General features: G+C 35.9%; 1 protein-coding gene across 1 annotated transcript in view; it reads left to right on the top strand.

The window, feature by feature from the left end:
- The window catches only part of PDE7A (phosphodiesterase 7A), a 40,108-nt gene that overhangs the window by 7,939 nt on the left and 17,133 nt on the right, over window positions 1-15,036 (top strand). Inside the window, exons 3-4 of the mRNA XM_035317215.1 lie at window positions 4,553-4,585; window positions 5,080-5,163. Of these exons, the coding sequence (XP_035173106.1) occupies window positions 4,553-4,585; window positions 5,080-5,163 (117 nt within the window). The remainder of the gene's footprint in view (window positions 1-4,552; window positions 4,586-5,079; window positions 5,164-15,036) is intronic.

Raw genomic sequence — 15,036 nt, 5'->3', positions numbered from 1 at the left:
CCTGCCATACAAGATAGCAATTATTTACAGATTTATTATTGTTGTATTCATAAATGGGTTGTACAAAAGACCAGCCTGAAAGCTGAACAGTTGGATGCATCAGTATGTAGAAACATTCGTATCAGAGTAGACTGAAGAATGAATATATTTGACTAGAATATTTGTGAAAAATGAAGTGTTACATTTCCCATACAGAACTGTGATTGTTTTTTTCAAACTTTAGCAGAGTAAGCTGTAAGAAATCCTTTAGCTGTAGCTTAAAGGGAAGTTGCAAAGTCATGGGAGATACTGCCTTTTTATTTCATTGGTTGCTATTCCAAACAGACTATGTCTACTAATAGACTGTACCTCAGTAAACTGTATATTTTAGCAGACCAAAAATATAAACCCAAGGGTATCTACGACACCTCCCTCTGCATCTGTTTAGTTGAGCTGGCTGTAGAGTTGCTTCCTTTAATGTCTTCAGGCTGTTCAAGTGGGAACCCAATGGATATTCACTTGCATCAAGTAGGTGGAAATTCCTGTGGTAGGACAGTGTTTCCAGGTTCAGCTTAGAAGATAAAATTTTAGGGGCACACGATACAAGCAACTAATTTAACTGTCTTCATCCAGTGTCAATATAAACAAACAGCGTTGACACTAATGACTCAGCTGTCATACCCCCTTCCCAAAATACACACTAAGCCACTCCCGAGTGGCTGATTTTCTATTTTAAAATTTAGATACAGATGCAGCATTGTAGAATTTTTCTTTCTAAAACCTTGGACGGGCTAATATCTCTGCATCACCTCAGTCAGCTACTTCTCTCAGCAACTATGAGGAATTCTCAATACTTAAAAGTGCATCCATGTAATCTTGGTACTTTACTGATTTTTCTCTTCTTTACTTTTCTGTTTTCTGTTTGTTTTATTTTTATTTTTATAGTTGTTTTGTACTGCCTGAAAGTTTTGCTACTGTGCATGGGCTGGAAAGACTGGGGCACTGCTTGTGTCAGGGAGCATGCACCTGGAGCTATGTCTCTGTTCTAGGGCTCCTGATCACTTGTCGTAGAAAAAAAAGTGGAGGCAAGCAAACGTGTAATGCAGGTGCATGCTCTTCGTTGGTAGCAGTTGCTATGTGGTATTGCTTTTGCTTTAATTCCAGCATATTCGGCTGACCTGTCATCTGTTTCTCCAGCAAATTTAATAGGAACTTGAATCTCTGAAGCTAGTAATTCTTTCTGGAAATCCTGCTCTTCACATCTTCATGGCTTTGACTTGAGTGTGGGTGGTTTACCGTGAGGTGGCTTCTGCTCCCAGCTGTCCTCCGCGATCTCTGAGATTTCTGCCCCTTCTCCAGAAGGCCTCGGCTACCCGAGCAGCTGCTGCATGGTTACTGGTTCAGACTGGAAGATTAGGGTAGCACAAAATATGTGCTGTGTAACCTTAACATGCAGGGATGTAAACTATGGCATTTCAGCTGCCTTGTGAGTGTCAGAGCTGTCCTTGCAATTTAAGCAGGAATCTGAGAGAGGGGTAGGAGCTAAACGAGCTGTCTCAAGGTAAGTTCTGCTAAAGGCCTGATTCCTTTTCAGCTGCACCTGCGAATTTCCCTCTTACACCTTATTCCTTCTGTTATTTACTGAGCCTTCAAATCATTTTTTCCCTGTATGGATTTTGTCTTAAGAAAAGCAATTCTGATTAAACACTCAGCCAACAAATACTGTGTCAGGTCTGTGTGCAAAATCAAATTTTGAAAGAAAGGTTTCATACTTTCTTTCCTCCCTTCTGAAGAACATAAAGTAAATAATCTTTATGCTTTGGATTCACAGAAACTCTCAGGAAAAAAAAGTTCCTGGAAGTCCACTGTCATTAAGATGCTGGACTTGAATGTGTTCCCTAAGGAAGCAGAGGAGTTAATTCACAGTGGTTAAAATGCTTAAAGTGACACTTCAAGATTGAAAACTGTTGAAACTTTGTCTCCTTCAAGGAAATTTACCCTATAAGCAGTATGATCTGATGGTTTCAAAAGATTTTGTAACCACTTTGATATTTTTTAAAAAGGCCTAAATAAATAACTTTTCGTAAGTTACCTTGTTTTAGGTATTGAATTTAATTATCTTTCAGGTACTACAATAATAACCAGCTCTGATGCTGACTTCTGTTGCTGTTTGAAAGAATTACATGGTAGTGTCTCGTAAAAGTCATCTGAAATGTTATGTGTTTTTTCTTAAGTTGTGATGATGAACACATTTTTCTTAAGATTAAATTCATTTCCAAGTGATAGGGGTACAAAATCTCATGCAGAATTTCCCAAGCAAATCAGCGTGAATGCTTTGAGCACACACAGTAAAGTTAGCACAATTGGCATCTATCGATCTTCAGAGCTCAGATCAGCTGAACAGTGACTATACCTGGTCAGGTACTTCTGGGTGTTGTGGGACTAATGACATCAGTGCAGTAGAGATTAATCTCATTGTGCTTAGGCACATGATTTCATAACGTGCTAACAGGCAGTCAGTGACATGTTATTCCTTTTTATTCTATACATGTGGGGATTTCAGACATGTATACTATCTTTCTATTTGGAGCAGTTTTTTAAAACACATTTTAGGTCGGAAATCTTGAAAAGTGATGTAGTAGTATACAACACTAGTGAAGACAGCTCTTCTGCTTTTGTTTTGACACAATAGGAATTTCTGCTTTGGTTATTGCAATAACTTCCAGCCCTGTAGAACTGATAACATTCTGTAGTATTCCGGAATAAATTCAAATGTATTTTGTAAAAACTGTTGTTGAGAACTTGATTCTTAACAAAATGCCCTTTTTTCTACCACAACCAAAGAGAGGAAGAATTCTGCTTAACAGCTATTTAATATTTTTTGCTTTCCTTTGAGAATTTAATTAATGTGTATACAAGTAAATAATCTCATTTTACCTGTATTTTATTACCATCATTTTTTTTTGCCACATGTATGTTTAATATGCCACTTCTACTTTTGATTAACTATTCCTGTAAACAGGCAGTTTTATAACTTCTGATAAAAGCACTGGAGTTGGTTCTTCATTTTTCTTGCTGTCCTACTCAAAATCCACAACATTGGTGGCATTTCAAGAGAAACAGAGGTATTGTTATTCTAACTGTTGGGAGTAGGCACTAGCAAATAATAATAATAATAAAAAAAGAAGGCAGAGAGAAATTTTCTAGGTACCATTTGTCAGAGGAACCTGCTTGTTCTGGTTTTTGCAGAATTCCATGTTAGTCTCCAGTTACTTTTCTGTGAATTTCTCTTTATCTTGACACTTTGAACATTTAAGTTGTTCACAAGAGCAATTGCATACTGCCTGAAACCATTTGCTAATTCACGTTAAGGCTGGTTAATTTTGAAAGTTAAGGATACCTTGAAAAATAGGTATCATTAATAAAAGTTACATCATATTTTCTGTTTAAGAAAAAAAAAAGCTCAACTGAAAATTTACACAGCTGTATCTGACTGATTTGTCAGATAAATATGCATGATGGATAATGAAGGTTACATTTTCCTTTGCGTAAACATATTTCATTACACAACTACTAATGTACTCACCTTCCCTTTTCCTAAATTTCCTGTTTTCCTTTTTATTTGCTCATTCTTTAAATCCCCCAGTAGTCTTTGTGCCTAACAGAAGAGTTCTACAATTTGCTGCCTCTGTATTGTCTGGAAAAAGGCAAGCCTCTTGCACCTCAGCTCAGATGAATGCTTGACATTTTAAATTCAGTATATTGTCAGTGGTCTGAAAATAATTTCTATAGATAGCAATGGACTTACTTTACCTTGCAGCTCTGTTAAGGATTTCAGTTTAAACAATATATATATAATTATTTTTTTACTAAAAAGGAAACTTTAGACTCTTAACAGAGGGAGCCTGGGATATACTTATCTTCTGTGGTGCTTCCAGCGTGCTTCGCAAGATAACATTCATGTGAAGTGTGTCACTATAGATATGTCTGTGTTTATAGATCCGTATCTCTGGACAGATGTTGAAGTGCTGAAAGTATATTACCTAAAGATACTGACCAAAACTTCAGTATCTTCTGACTTCCACTGTCGTCTTCAACATTACAAATTGGCCAGTTGGCAAAGAAAAAGCAGTTAGAATATTACTAGTTAACTGGAAATTAAATAGCACTAAAAAATACTAAATCCAATCTCGATTTCTTGCATTAAATTGTGATTAACATGAAAATCACTGGGTTTGAGGAGAGGAGAATATTACACTTAAAGGATTTTCATAATTAGAAACCAGAAAATTTCCACATCTTAGATTTCACTTTTTTGTTAAGGTCTCAGGGTGGAAATAGTAATGCATTTGGTTTGCCCAGATTTGTAATTGCTAAAGGTTTTTAAGTGAAAGCTTTAATCCATGTGAACTACTTATGCATACATCTACCTTACAAAAGAATACTGATCAGCTTTCAGTTGGTAAAATGCCTAAGTAGAAATCAACAAGCATGCTAAAAATTCAGGTTAAAGCTAATTGCAGTGCAAAGTAGTTTTATAAAATTTTAATACTGAGTTTTGGTATTTTAATAGGCTCATGTGTAATATTCAAACAGCTGAGCACAAGTAAGTAAATGCTAGTGGGAAAATATTCTATTATGTAAAATAAAATCATAATGTAACTAGCTTATTTGCTAAAAGCTACCATTTCTAGAAGCTGAATCTTTTTTGTACTATACGAAATGTTATTGTTTTATGTGTGTTACTGAGGAACAAGTCAACTTTTAATGTTATTGTTTCCTGTCATATCAGGTGCGTTTTTACCATACTGGTGTAGCAAGCTGTTCTTAATTTCATCTGAATGCTTGTCACATGCTTCTGGCAACGTACGCTTAGGCAGGAGAGATTTTGACGAGAAAGCATGCAGTTGCATGTTTAACAAGTCTTCAAACTTTGTTTTGAATTTCACCTTTAAAACGAAAAGCATTGAAATAGGCCTATTGTTTGAATAACCCTCCTCCATTAAGTACATGAATCTTTACCCCTCCAGGCTATGTTCATTTGCATTTTATCTCTGCCACTCTTCCACACTTTTATTTCACTCTTGACCCTGTTTCTAGGAGATGTGCGAGTAAGAAGTCGGGCAGGATTTGAAACAGAGAGAAGAGGTTCTCATCCATACATTGATTTCCGTATTTTTCACTGTAAGTATTTAAAAGCAGATTAATGACAAATAAACGAAGGCTTCCATTAAGTTTAACTAATGAGCCTCTAAAAATAGAGTTAGCTTATATAGCAAGACCATTTTTTATATTACTTAAGAAAATCTTTCATGCTACTTCATTATCAAAAATTGAATAAGAAGATATTCAGCACTAAATTTCTGTTTCTAAAAATATAGCTTAAACTTGTATTTATTGAATTTAGACCTGAATTCCTATGGAAATGAAGACTTATCTAAAAATACTGATGTGTATGCTGAGTACTTACTTGGAAGACACAGTCAGTTAAGAAGATACTTTCCTGCTTTTACAAAGCAGCAGAAGGGCCCGGTGCAGGATGATGCTTGAGAAGAATTATAGTACATTGTTCTTGACCTGATTGTAGTCAGTCAACATTTCATTTTCTCAAACAAGTAGCTAGACCTTTATTTTTTCACAGGCAGACAAATCTAAAATAAGGATAAAAGTGTTATAAGCAAATTGACATTTTTTTTTTAATTATGGGTTTTAGGAAACACTTTTTTTTCTTCTCAAAGAAGTGTAACAATAAGAACATTTTTGGATATATTCACTTCTTTCTTTACATCATAACTAAATATATCAGTACTTGTAATATCAAAGCTGCAGTAACCACCATACTTGAATATGCAGCAGAATGCAGAAGATGTGTTAATTCAAGGATGCAAATAGTGTTAAGGTATTGTCACGAAGTATCTATACCAATGATGTATTTGCACAATTCTGAATAGTCAGTGCAGCGGTGAGATTTAGAAAAGCTATTTCATGGCAACAAGTGTGGTTGTAATTACCTTATTAATAAAAAATGAGTGGCAGAAACTGTGCTAATTAATAGTCTGATCTTACCTGAAATTGCTCATTTTTAAAGTAGGTCACTACTTAAATGTAAAACTCTTAAACTCTTAGTTTCATTCAAAAGTTAGTTTCATAAAATAGGTGAGAAAACAAAGTTTGAAGAGTATGATGTATTGGATGCTTAAATAAAGAGGAGAAGGATTGTGCCTTAAGTCCTGATAATTCTGCCGAGAATTAAAAAAACAAAACAAACAAAAACAAACAAACAAAAAAACCACAAACCTCTGTAAAAATAGCATGCAATTTAAGAATTTTATATACATATATATAAAAGGTATGTGGCATTTCATGCTGATACAGGAAGATATTAACAGTAATACTAAAAGAACAGCATGTTAATCTTGTGTGATATCATTGCCATTGTCAAATTAACTGTATTTTCTATGATACTTGTCACGTTCTTTCCGTCCTGACAATTGTGCATCAGGCAGATGAGGAAAAGGATTTTCACAGCCCTTCGTCTTGCCCCTACTTGTTCAGGCACAGGCAGAAACTTTTAGCAACATCAACTGTGGTGTCTGATGACAGCAAGGAATGTTGCTAGGAGGCCCAAAAATTCTTCGGCTGTAACTTTCCTCTGGAGTCAGCTGCTGTGGCAGTTCTTAGAGTTGCCATATTATAGTCAGATTTATTTTGCCCTTAAGAATTGTGGCCTGTTGCAGAGCTGATCTTAGACTTCAGACTCCTGCTGCTTCATGTAGAGTTTCTTTCCTATAAAGAATAATGAATTCTCAGGTGAATGAGGGCATGTAAGGAATTCAGCCCCATATCCCACAGTACCAATACATTATCTGTTCATTTACAGAATTAAAAAAAGTTTTCATTCTCCCTGCAATGCTAATTGAGTCCTGATCAGTGTTTACCTAGAAGATTTAGGGAAAAGTATCTTTTTAGTATCTTGCTACTAGACTGCAGATAGAGAGGAGCTGTGGGACCTGATCTGACCTGATTCTTGGGATTTATTTTTTCCTCTGGTAACTCCAGAAGAATTTTGCCATATTCAGCCATGGGGCTGAAAAATGGTCAACCGTAAGAGAGGAGCCAGTCAAGCTAAAACATGTTCTCCTTTGCTTGGAGCAAAAACTGGGCTGAAATGGGTCTCTTCTACAGCAGAGGCAGACTAAGGCATCTGAGTGTTGTCTGTTTTTTTTTTTTTTTTTTTTTTTTTTTTTTTTTTTTAATCTCCACAACAGCTACATACAGAATGTCAGTAATGCATGGCTATGTTTCCTTCATGGTGTTTGTAAAGTTTTGTTGTAACTTTCACCTATTACTGACTAACTGCATTGTGTTTCTAAAAATTTTGCAATGATCATTGCTTACCTCTTTTACAGATGATGTACCGTGGCTATCATTTGCAGTGTTGAAGCATTATTGCAATTTTATGTTTTGCTTAGCTAATTTTTGTTGAGCATCATTTTCCTTTTTTTCTCAGTGATGTTTTATGAAGAAAGTCCAAGTCTTTCAGAAAGTTGAGCTAATAAACTGCTGACTAGCTTTTCCAATGTTTTATTAATAGATTCTTTTATTTGCAACTTCAACTTGTGTTGCCAAATTCCAAAGTAAGCTTTGTTAACATCTCAAGATCACTTCTATTTCTTCTTAAGGATTGTAAGCTCAGTGTCCGCGTCTTCATCCCAGCATTCTGTAATTGAATATGAATATTCAACTCCCTAAATTGGCTAGGAGTATTCTTACCTGTAACTTCTTTCTAGGAAAACCGGTTGTAAAGTGACTGCTGGAAAAATGTTTTTGTTTCTGTTGCTGTTAGAGATAGAAATGTGGGAGACACATCTGCGGATTATGAATGCAAGATTTGACTGATGGTCAAACTACATTTTTTGGGTGCCAGCTTTTCTTCTACACTGTACGCTGTTCCAGGAATCACATTTTTTTAGCTCTTCACAGGAACTCGTCAGAAAGAACAGCTCAATAAACAGGTTTTTGTTTGAACAAGACTACATCCTGCCGCATGGGGAAAGCCAGTATTGTGTCCCACGTGTTGGTTTGTAATCAGTTGTCACTGGGACGTCAGTTAGTAGTTTATCTCTTACTGTCATCTGTTGATTATGTTTCTGTGGAACCGTGCGCAAGTTAGCAGCTAAAGGTTGTGGATTCTGGAGAGGGGAGAGGAGCCACATAACTTTATTCCTCAGAAGTAAATTAAATGTAGTTTTTGTTCAGTGGATATACATTTTTCACAGTTACACAGTAAATTGCATATATTTTAACAGTATTTTACTGATTTGAATATGAAGCACTGAATCTACATTGCCCTCCTCAGGTGACAGGTTTGACATTTTACTGTCTGACTGCCATCATGTGCTGTGTGATTTTCAGGGGTTACTGAAAAGAGTGATTGCAGTGGTTATGATCATTCTTGTTCTCTGGTGGTTTACGAATAGGTTGCAGTTAAAGTGGTTGGTTTTTGAATTGTTTCTGAACAATTTAATATCAATAGATTACATTGATAAAAGCTGCTGCTAAAAGAAATACTTGCAAGAATAATTGGTAAATGATAGTATATGAATGCTTCCCTTTTAAAAATAGCAAACCAACAATAAAGTTTTAGGTTTGTGTTTTCTGGTTATGGAGAGGTTGCCAGTAAAGTTTAATTTGTTAAAATGTATGCATGTATATATGTGTGTATAGATACTGTGTGTTTGTGAAGACTCTTTGACATGTACAAACAGAATATATTGTGTGCTCTCATCACTGTTTCACCTGAGAAAAATCAATGAATATGCTCGGTGAGGTGTACAAGATGTTACAGTGAGGAACTGAAGCCAAAATGAGTAAGTAAGATAACAAAATTGTGAAGCATCTTATGCAGATACAACTTCATACTTAAAAAGGGAAAAGATTGTTGGGTATAGTCTGGAAGAAGCAGTTTAAAAAACAAAACAAACAAACAACAACAACAAAACTTTGGTCTTGTGGAAAGCAAACATTTTTTTTTCTTGCCTTTTGTATCTGCAAGAACAGGTAAGATCTTGTCAAAAGGCTATCAGAATTCTCTCATGCCGCTGTAGTCTGAGCATATTTGTACGAGATGATGGTGATATTGCCAACACGTGGCTCTATTTTGTGTTCCAGAGATAAATGAGTATGTCACATCTGTGAGTTCAAATATCTTAGAAGTAAGAAAGGGTTTTTGAGTTAATCAGTATGTTTCTGTAAACATTTAGGAATGACTCAGTTTTGAATCAAATTGGTGCTTACAGTACAGAGATGAATCCTGGAGAGAAAACGTGATTGGAGCTCACTGACATCACTGAGATATAGATAGATATCTTCACCATGGCTGCATTCGGAGCCTTTTTTATAGTGGAAAGGAAGAGTTCAGGTGACTTGCATTGGCGAGGTATAAATCTGATTCTCTTCGAGTGCAAACACATGAAGAAATGCCAGATTTTATCTTTAATGTACAACTTTCAGACAAAGATAAGCGTGGGTAAGTTCACTGAACATTGTATCTGCTACTTTGAGATCTGGCAAGGTGTCAGCATCTGCTGTTTGCAGTGTTGCTTTGATCTTGCCTTGTTCACAGCTCATTGAAAAAGATGTACCTTGGACAGTGAAGTAGACTTACCTTAGATGAAAGGCCAGAAGTCAAATGAGGAAGAAGAATTCAAGTCCAAATTGATTGCATTAAAGAGTCTGGGAGATCTGTAATGGTACCTGAACATGCTTTTGACTGTCACCTAGAGGCTAAGATAAAGTGAGCACAGCCCAGATGAAACTGAATGCTCTTTTTTATTACATGAAAATAGAGGAATTAATGAGCTGAATTTGTTGAACAGGAAAGAAAGTTATTCTTAAATCTTCTACCGTGAAGAAAGGCAATTTTCCCAACAAATAAAATCATGCGAGGAGATGCCTGTGTGGTGAGAGGTTGATTTAAGTATTTTATTTCCCTGTGAAAATACCAGCACTAAGGACTGAAAGGCTCACACTTGAGATTTCTCTGAAAGCTGCCTTTCTGTGCAGGACACATTCTGAAATTAGCATCTCTTTATTCATAATCTGGATTGCTAAAATAGTTTTCCTCATTCAGATGAGAGAGATTTTTACTTTAAATTAGTGCAGACAATGCAATCACACAAGGGAAGTTGCAAAAGCCTCGTCACGGGAAAATCTAAAAAGAGCTTTGGTCAAAAGAAAACAGTGAAACTAAACTTGAAATCAAAGTATATGTTAGTAAGCTTGGTTAAGCTTACAAACTCCATGTGTGCTCTGGAGTCTTGCACAGGTACAGCACAGTGTTTTATTGCTGAGGTAAGTTTAACATTAGAAGAAGACACAACCACATTCTAGGTTTGTTTGTTTGTTTGTTTTTTCTTCTTTTGAACCTCTCTAATGTGTTTCCAGGTAGTTTATTCTTAAAGTTGTACTTGGAGCCAAGTTTGCCATCATAAAAAATGCAAGCATTCTTTTGGTTTTGTCTCTGTTCCCAGTGTGACTTTTCTACTTGCAGTCATGAAGCCTTTTAAAGGAATTCTCCTTTTTCTGTCAACCAGTGTGTTTCTTTTTTTGAATTCTTCTTTCATTTGTGTGTGTGGGGAAAAATGGCCAAAAAAGAATTACTTGATAGTTCTGTCATTCCATTGTCATGGAACTGAAGAATTATAGAACACAAAAGAGTGTGTGTTTTCTTGGAAGACATCTAGAAAAAAGATCTGGTGATGGTCTGGAGTATATTATCCTTGTTTTGGGAGAAGACTTGTACCATTATGTTGTCATGTGTTCTTGTTTGTTCTTCAAGAGTATTAACATCTCAACACTGGCGAAACTTAAGTATAACTTTTTCCCCCCAAGAAATATTATATTCTAATGATACTCAGCTAAATATTTTCCTTCCATGAAGTTTATTGGTTTACACTATACTGGTGTGAGCTACAGATTTGCCTTGTCCTGTAGATGGAGTTGGGTCAAAGGAAGTGTATAACAAGATTGCTAGGGTTATGATTCAGTATATTGGTAGGGAAAGAGTATGTCTTAGGTGTACTTTTCCCTAGTTCTCCCATAATTCTAAAATGTTATGCAGTCCAACACAGAAGTTCAATTGCTCAATTCAGTTAATTGTATACGGTTCCTGTGGTATTTACAAAGATCGAGGAGCCAAAATTCAGAAGAATTATATGGATAGAGTCATTTTAGATATCTTTTCATAGTGTTTTCTTTACAGTTTTGGTGCTGTGTTATTTAAAGACATACAATACCATTGGAGACCTGGCATTTAATTCATACTGTAGTAGTGTAATCCCTGTACTTTGAGTCATTTCTCTCCAAAATTTCTCTCAAAATCTCTGCTTTGAGCAGAGAATTGGACCAAAGAGTTATCAGAAGTCTCCTCCATCCTGAAGTATTCCAGTGGTCTATGGCTTCTATACCTTCCCAAGACGGTATTTTATTCTGTAAGATCCTTTAGAGAAGGGATTATCTTCCATGATGGTGGTGCCTAATGGTTGTACTTGATCATTGGGCGATATCTGTCTGCTAGAGTTTCCACTACATTGGTAGTACTGCTAGAGTTTCTTGAAAGTTAATACTTTTCTTCTTTCTTTCTCTTTCCAGTCAGTCAGAAGACACTTGCAAAGCCATGTTTCTTTTACTAATCCTTAATCCACAGCATAATTTTCAGTGATTTTCTTTTTTTTTTTTAAAAAAAAAGTTTGAATGTGTACACAAATGCATGCAGTTTGACCTGACTTTTCTTTTAAGAGGGGTTTTATTGCCTTATAATGATGCCAACAGGGCTTAAGAGTGGATCTAAGGAAACAGAAGGATGTAATTTAGACATCAGTAATCTTTATATATAAAGTCCCTCTGAAATTGTATCTCACAAATTATATCATAGATTTTATTAATGACTCTAATATCAAATGTCTTAAAAGCACTTAAAAGGCAAACTACAACAGTGAAAAACTTAATGTAGAGCTAAACAGGACTCAAAGAAAATAGAGGGATCGAATATAATGCACTTCCTAATGGTTTGATGGGAATAGATGTACAATTAGAATGCTTATGGGTCCCTCTAGTGGTGTGAAGTGCTAGGTAATACTTTTAAATTGTTCCTGAACGGAAAGTGATTTGTATTGTGGAAGGCCTTAGAAATACAGTTACAGTTATCCTGTGAAATTGAATATTTCTTTCACATATATTTACAGGTAGTGGAAAATTTCTTTTAGTATCTGTTTGTGATATCTGCTATCTTTAATCATGAAAATAATTGCTAAGTAAAGATCTAGTTGTCATTACTATACAAAAATTGTTAGATGTTCCATGAAGAGAGGATAGATGCTCTGTAGTTTGTTTGTTTGTTTTCAGAAAATGAATCCCCTGTGGTGGACCTGTGCACCTCAAACTTCTGTTTGATATTCAAACATGAGAAAGATCCATGCTTTCACTTCTTTTATTATACATCCTCTTTTTTTTCTGTTAGTGACAGAGATATCAGCCACTTGGTTAAACTCTTTCTACTGATAATAGTAAAAATCAATAATTTTAATCATGGATAATTTCATATTTATATTTCAAGCTGTATCACAGAAGATGTAGAGGTAAAGTTCATGTGCTTGTTTTGACCAAAACCCCATCAGAGGCTATGAGTCATTATTTTTGCATTAAAAGAAAATGAATTGGTTTTGCTAGGATTTAAGACTTCTATAAATATGAAATTAAACTATTGTCATTCCTCTTTTCATTCTTTTTCCTTACTGTACAAAGGATGCAAACACTGAGAATAAATATATCAATCTATAGGTGCCTTTTTTTTCCCTATTTTGTATTTTTATTTAAACACAAGAAAAAAATATCTATTGTCCCTGTGAAATGTGATAAATTTTCTTTCAGTTTTTCATGAAGTAGAACACACTTCAAAGATTGGGAGTGGGAAAAGATTAGACTAAGTGTCTTGGAATGCAGATGAAACCTGTTGCACGAAGGCAACTTGCATAACTTTATTTTCTTGATGTGTATTCGTAGCATTTTGCTAAAATAACTGATGTTAGTAAAGAATTATTATTTTTCTTTATTTTAGAGTATTTTGGATTTTTTGTCCTATTAGCATCTCATTTCTAGATGCCTGAAAACAAGAATGACTATCTTAATAAATAATAAATTAATTTAGAAGTAAAAAATACATGGGGTGATATTCTAACTTGAAGTGGGGAATGAACTAAAAAAGGAAGAACGTCATAGGAGAGCTGCTGTTGACTGGGCACAAAGACCTACAGTTTGTCTTCTGGTTTCTTGCATCAAAGCTGGTTCTGAATGCTGTAGCTTCCTTCTTAGCATTTCCAACATCCTGACTTTGCTTTCATGTCATGTACTTATTTATTTTACCATTCCAATTTATCCTTATACTGTCCTTATCTCTTAAGAACAAATGCTCAGGGTTAGACATCAGAAAGGCATTTAGCACATGGAAAGTTCATGAAATGAAGCAAATGAAATGAAGGACATTTGGGCTGGGAGGAGGAATGTTTTCATGCCATGTCTTGAGCAAATGTAATGCACTCTCCCATTATAAATGGAAAGAAAGTAAAGCTGTTATCAGGCCCTGTGTTTTTTTATTTTTTATTTATTGTTTAACCTAGGCTCACTGAAATTAGCAAAGAATGTGTCAGCCTTCTCTCTTTTATCATCAGTCACAAAACTACATGTTAATCATGTATATAAAGGGAAAACAAGTTTCTGTTGCACCATTGCATCATTCAGGCTTTACCAGTCCTTCCCATGAACTTGTCTTTGGTCTTCCAGAACTCACAAAGGGATTTATTTTTTATTTTTATTTCTATTTTATCCCTTATAATAATACTTTCTGACAACAGGGGAGCTGCAAGTGTGGATACCATCAGTGTTACTGCAGCTTAAAAGTCTTTTTTTTTTTTTTTTTTCCTCCTTGAAATTCTCTTCCTTGAAAGCTAGCTATTTTCTTTTTCAGCCTCCTTTTAAAATTAATTACCTGTCAAACCTCCACATCTGACTCACTTATCCCAAACCATCCCATATCAAATGTTTAACTATTTTAGGGAGATCAGTTCACTTGCTGGGTTGGTGTAGTCCCCCTGAACTGGGTATTCTGGAAGTGCAGAATCTGGAAGGGCTCAAAATCTCTTCTCTCATTTGGAAGCTACTCTCATCATTGGAGATCTAAATGGTGGATGTTTGGTCGAGCTGTTAGTACCTTCAGCTGAACTGGGGATATACACGTGGCATGAAATCAAAGGGAAATGCTAAGTTCTGTTCCTCAGGAGGAACAGCCCCAGGCACCGGCACATGCCCAGGAAGCAGTTCTTTGCTGTGTGGGTGACTGAGCACTGGCACAGGTTGACCACAGAGGCTGTGGAGTCTCCTCCTTGGAGATCTTCAAAAGCTGCCTGGACATGGGCCTGGGCAGCCTGCTCTGGGTGGGCCTGCTTGAGGAGGGGGTTGGACCAGATGGCCTCCTGAGGTCCCTTCCAGCCTCCAACCGTTCTGTGGGCCTGTAATACAGCAGTATTGGCGTGGCAATGCATCGTGACAGAATCTATTTGCCTTCTGTATGTGAGAATGCTGTTTCACAAGCGAAGACATCATATGTAGTATACCTGCGTACATAACCTGGATATATGTATATCAGTGTCTTCAGAGGAAGCGCCTATGACCTTAATTGTGATGAGTTGGAGAAAAATACTTCATTTGAAGTTGTCTGTGGTACTCTTTAAAAATGATGGGAACTTCAGTGTCCTGATAAACTACCTGATGCTTTTCAGCCATGTCTGAAAGATGATTCCACTTCTGCCCATTAAATTGCTGTTAATTCAGACAATTGATATAAAATGTCACTGCACTTCAGATGCTGTATGTTAGTGTAATTCTGTTCTGTTCAGAGATGTTTTATTAGTGTAGACTGGAAATCAATCAAGGAGGTAATGTGGAGCAGAAGGAACAGTGTATCTTCTGCAGGGAGAACAATTTATATGATTAAAGCTTTAT

Source organism: Oxyura jamaicensis, chromosome 2, assembly GCF_011077185.1.
Source record: "Oxyura jamaicensis isolate SHBP4307 breed ruddy duck chromosome 2, BPBGC_Ojam_1.0, whole genome shotgun sequence".
NCBI lineage: Eukaryota > Metazoa > Chordata > Aves > Anseriformes > Anatidae > Oxyura > Oxyura jamaicensis.
The sequence above is the reverse complement of the archived record's forward strand: the minus strand, read 5'-3'. Positions and strand labels throughout refer to the sequence as shown.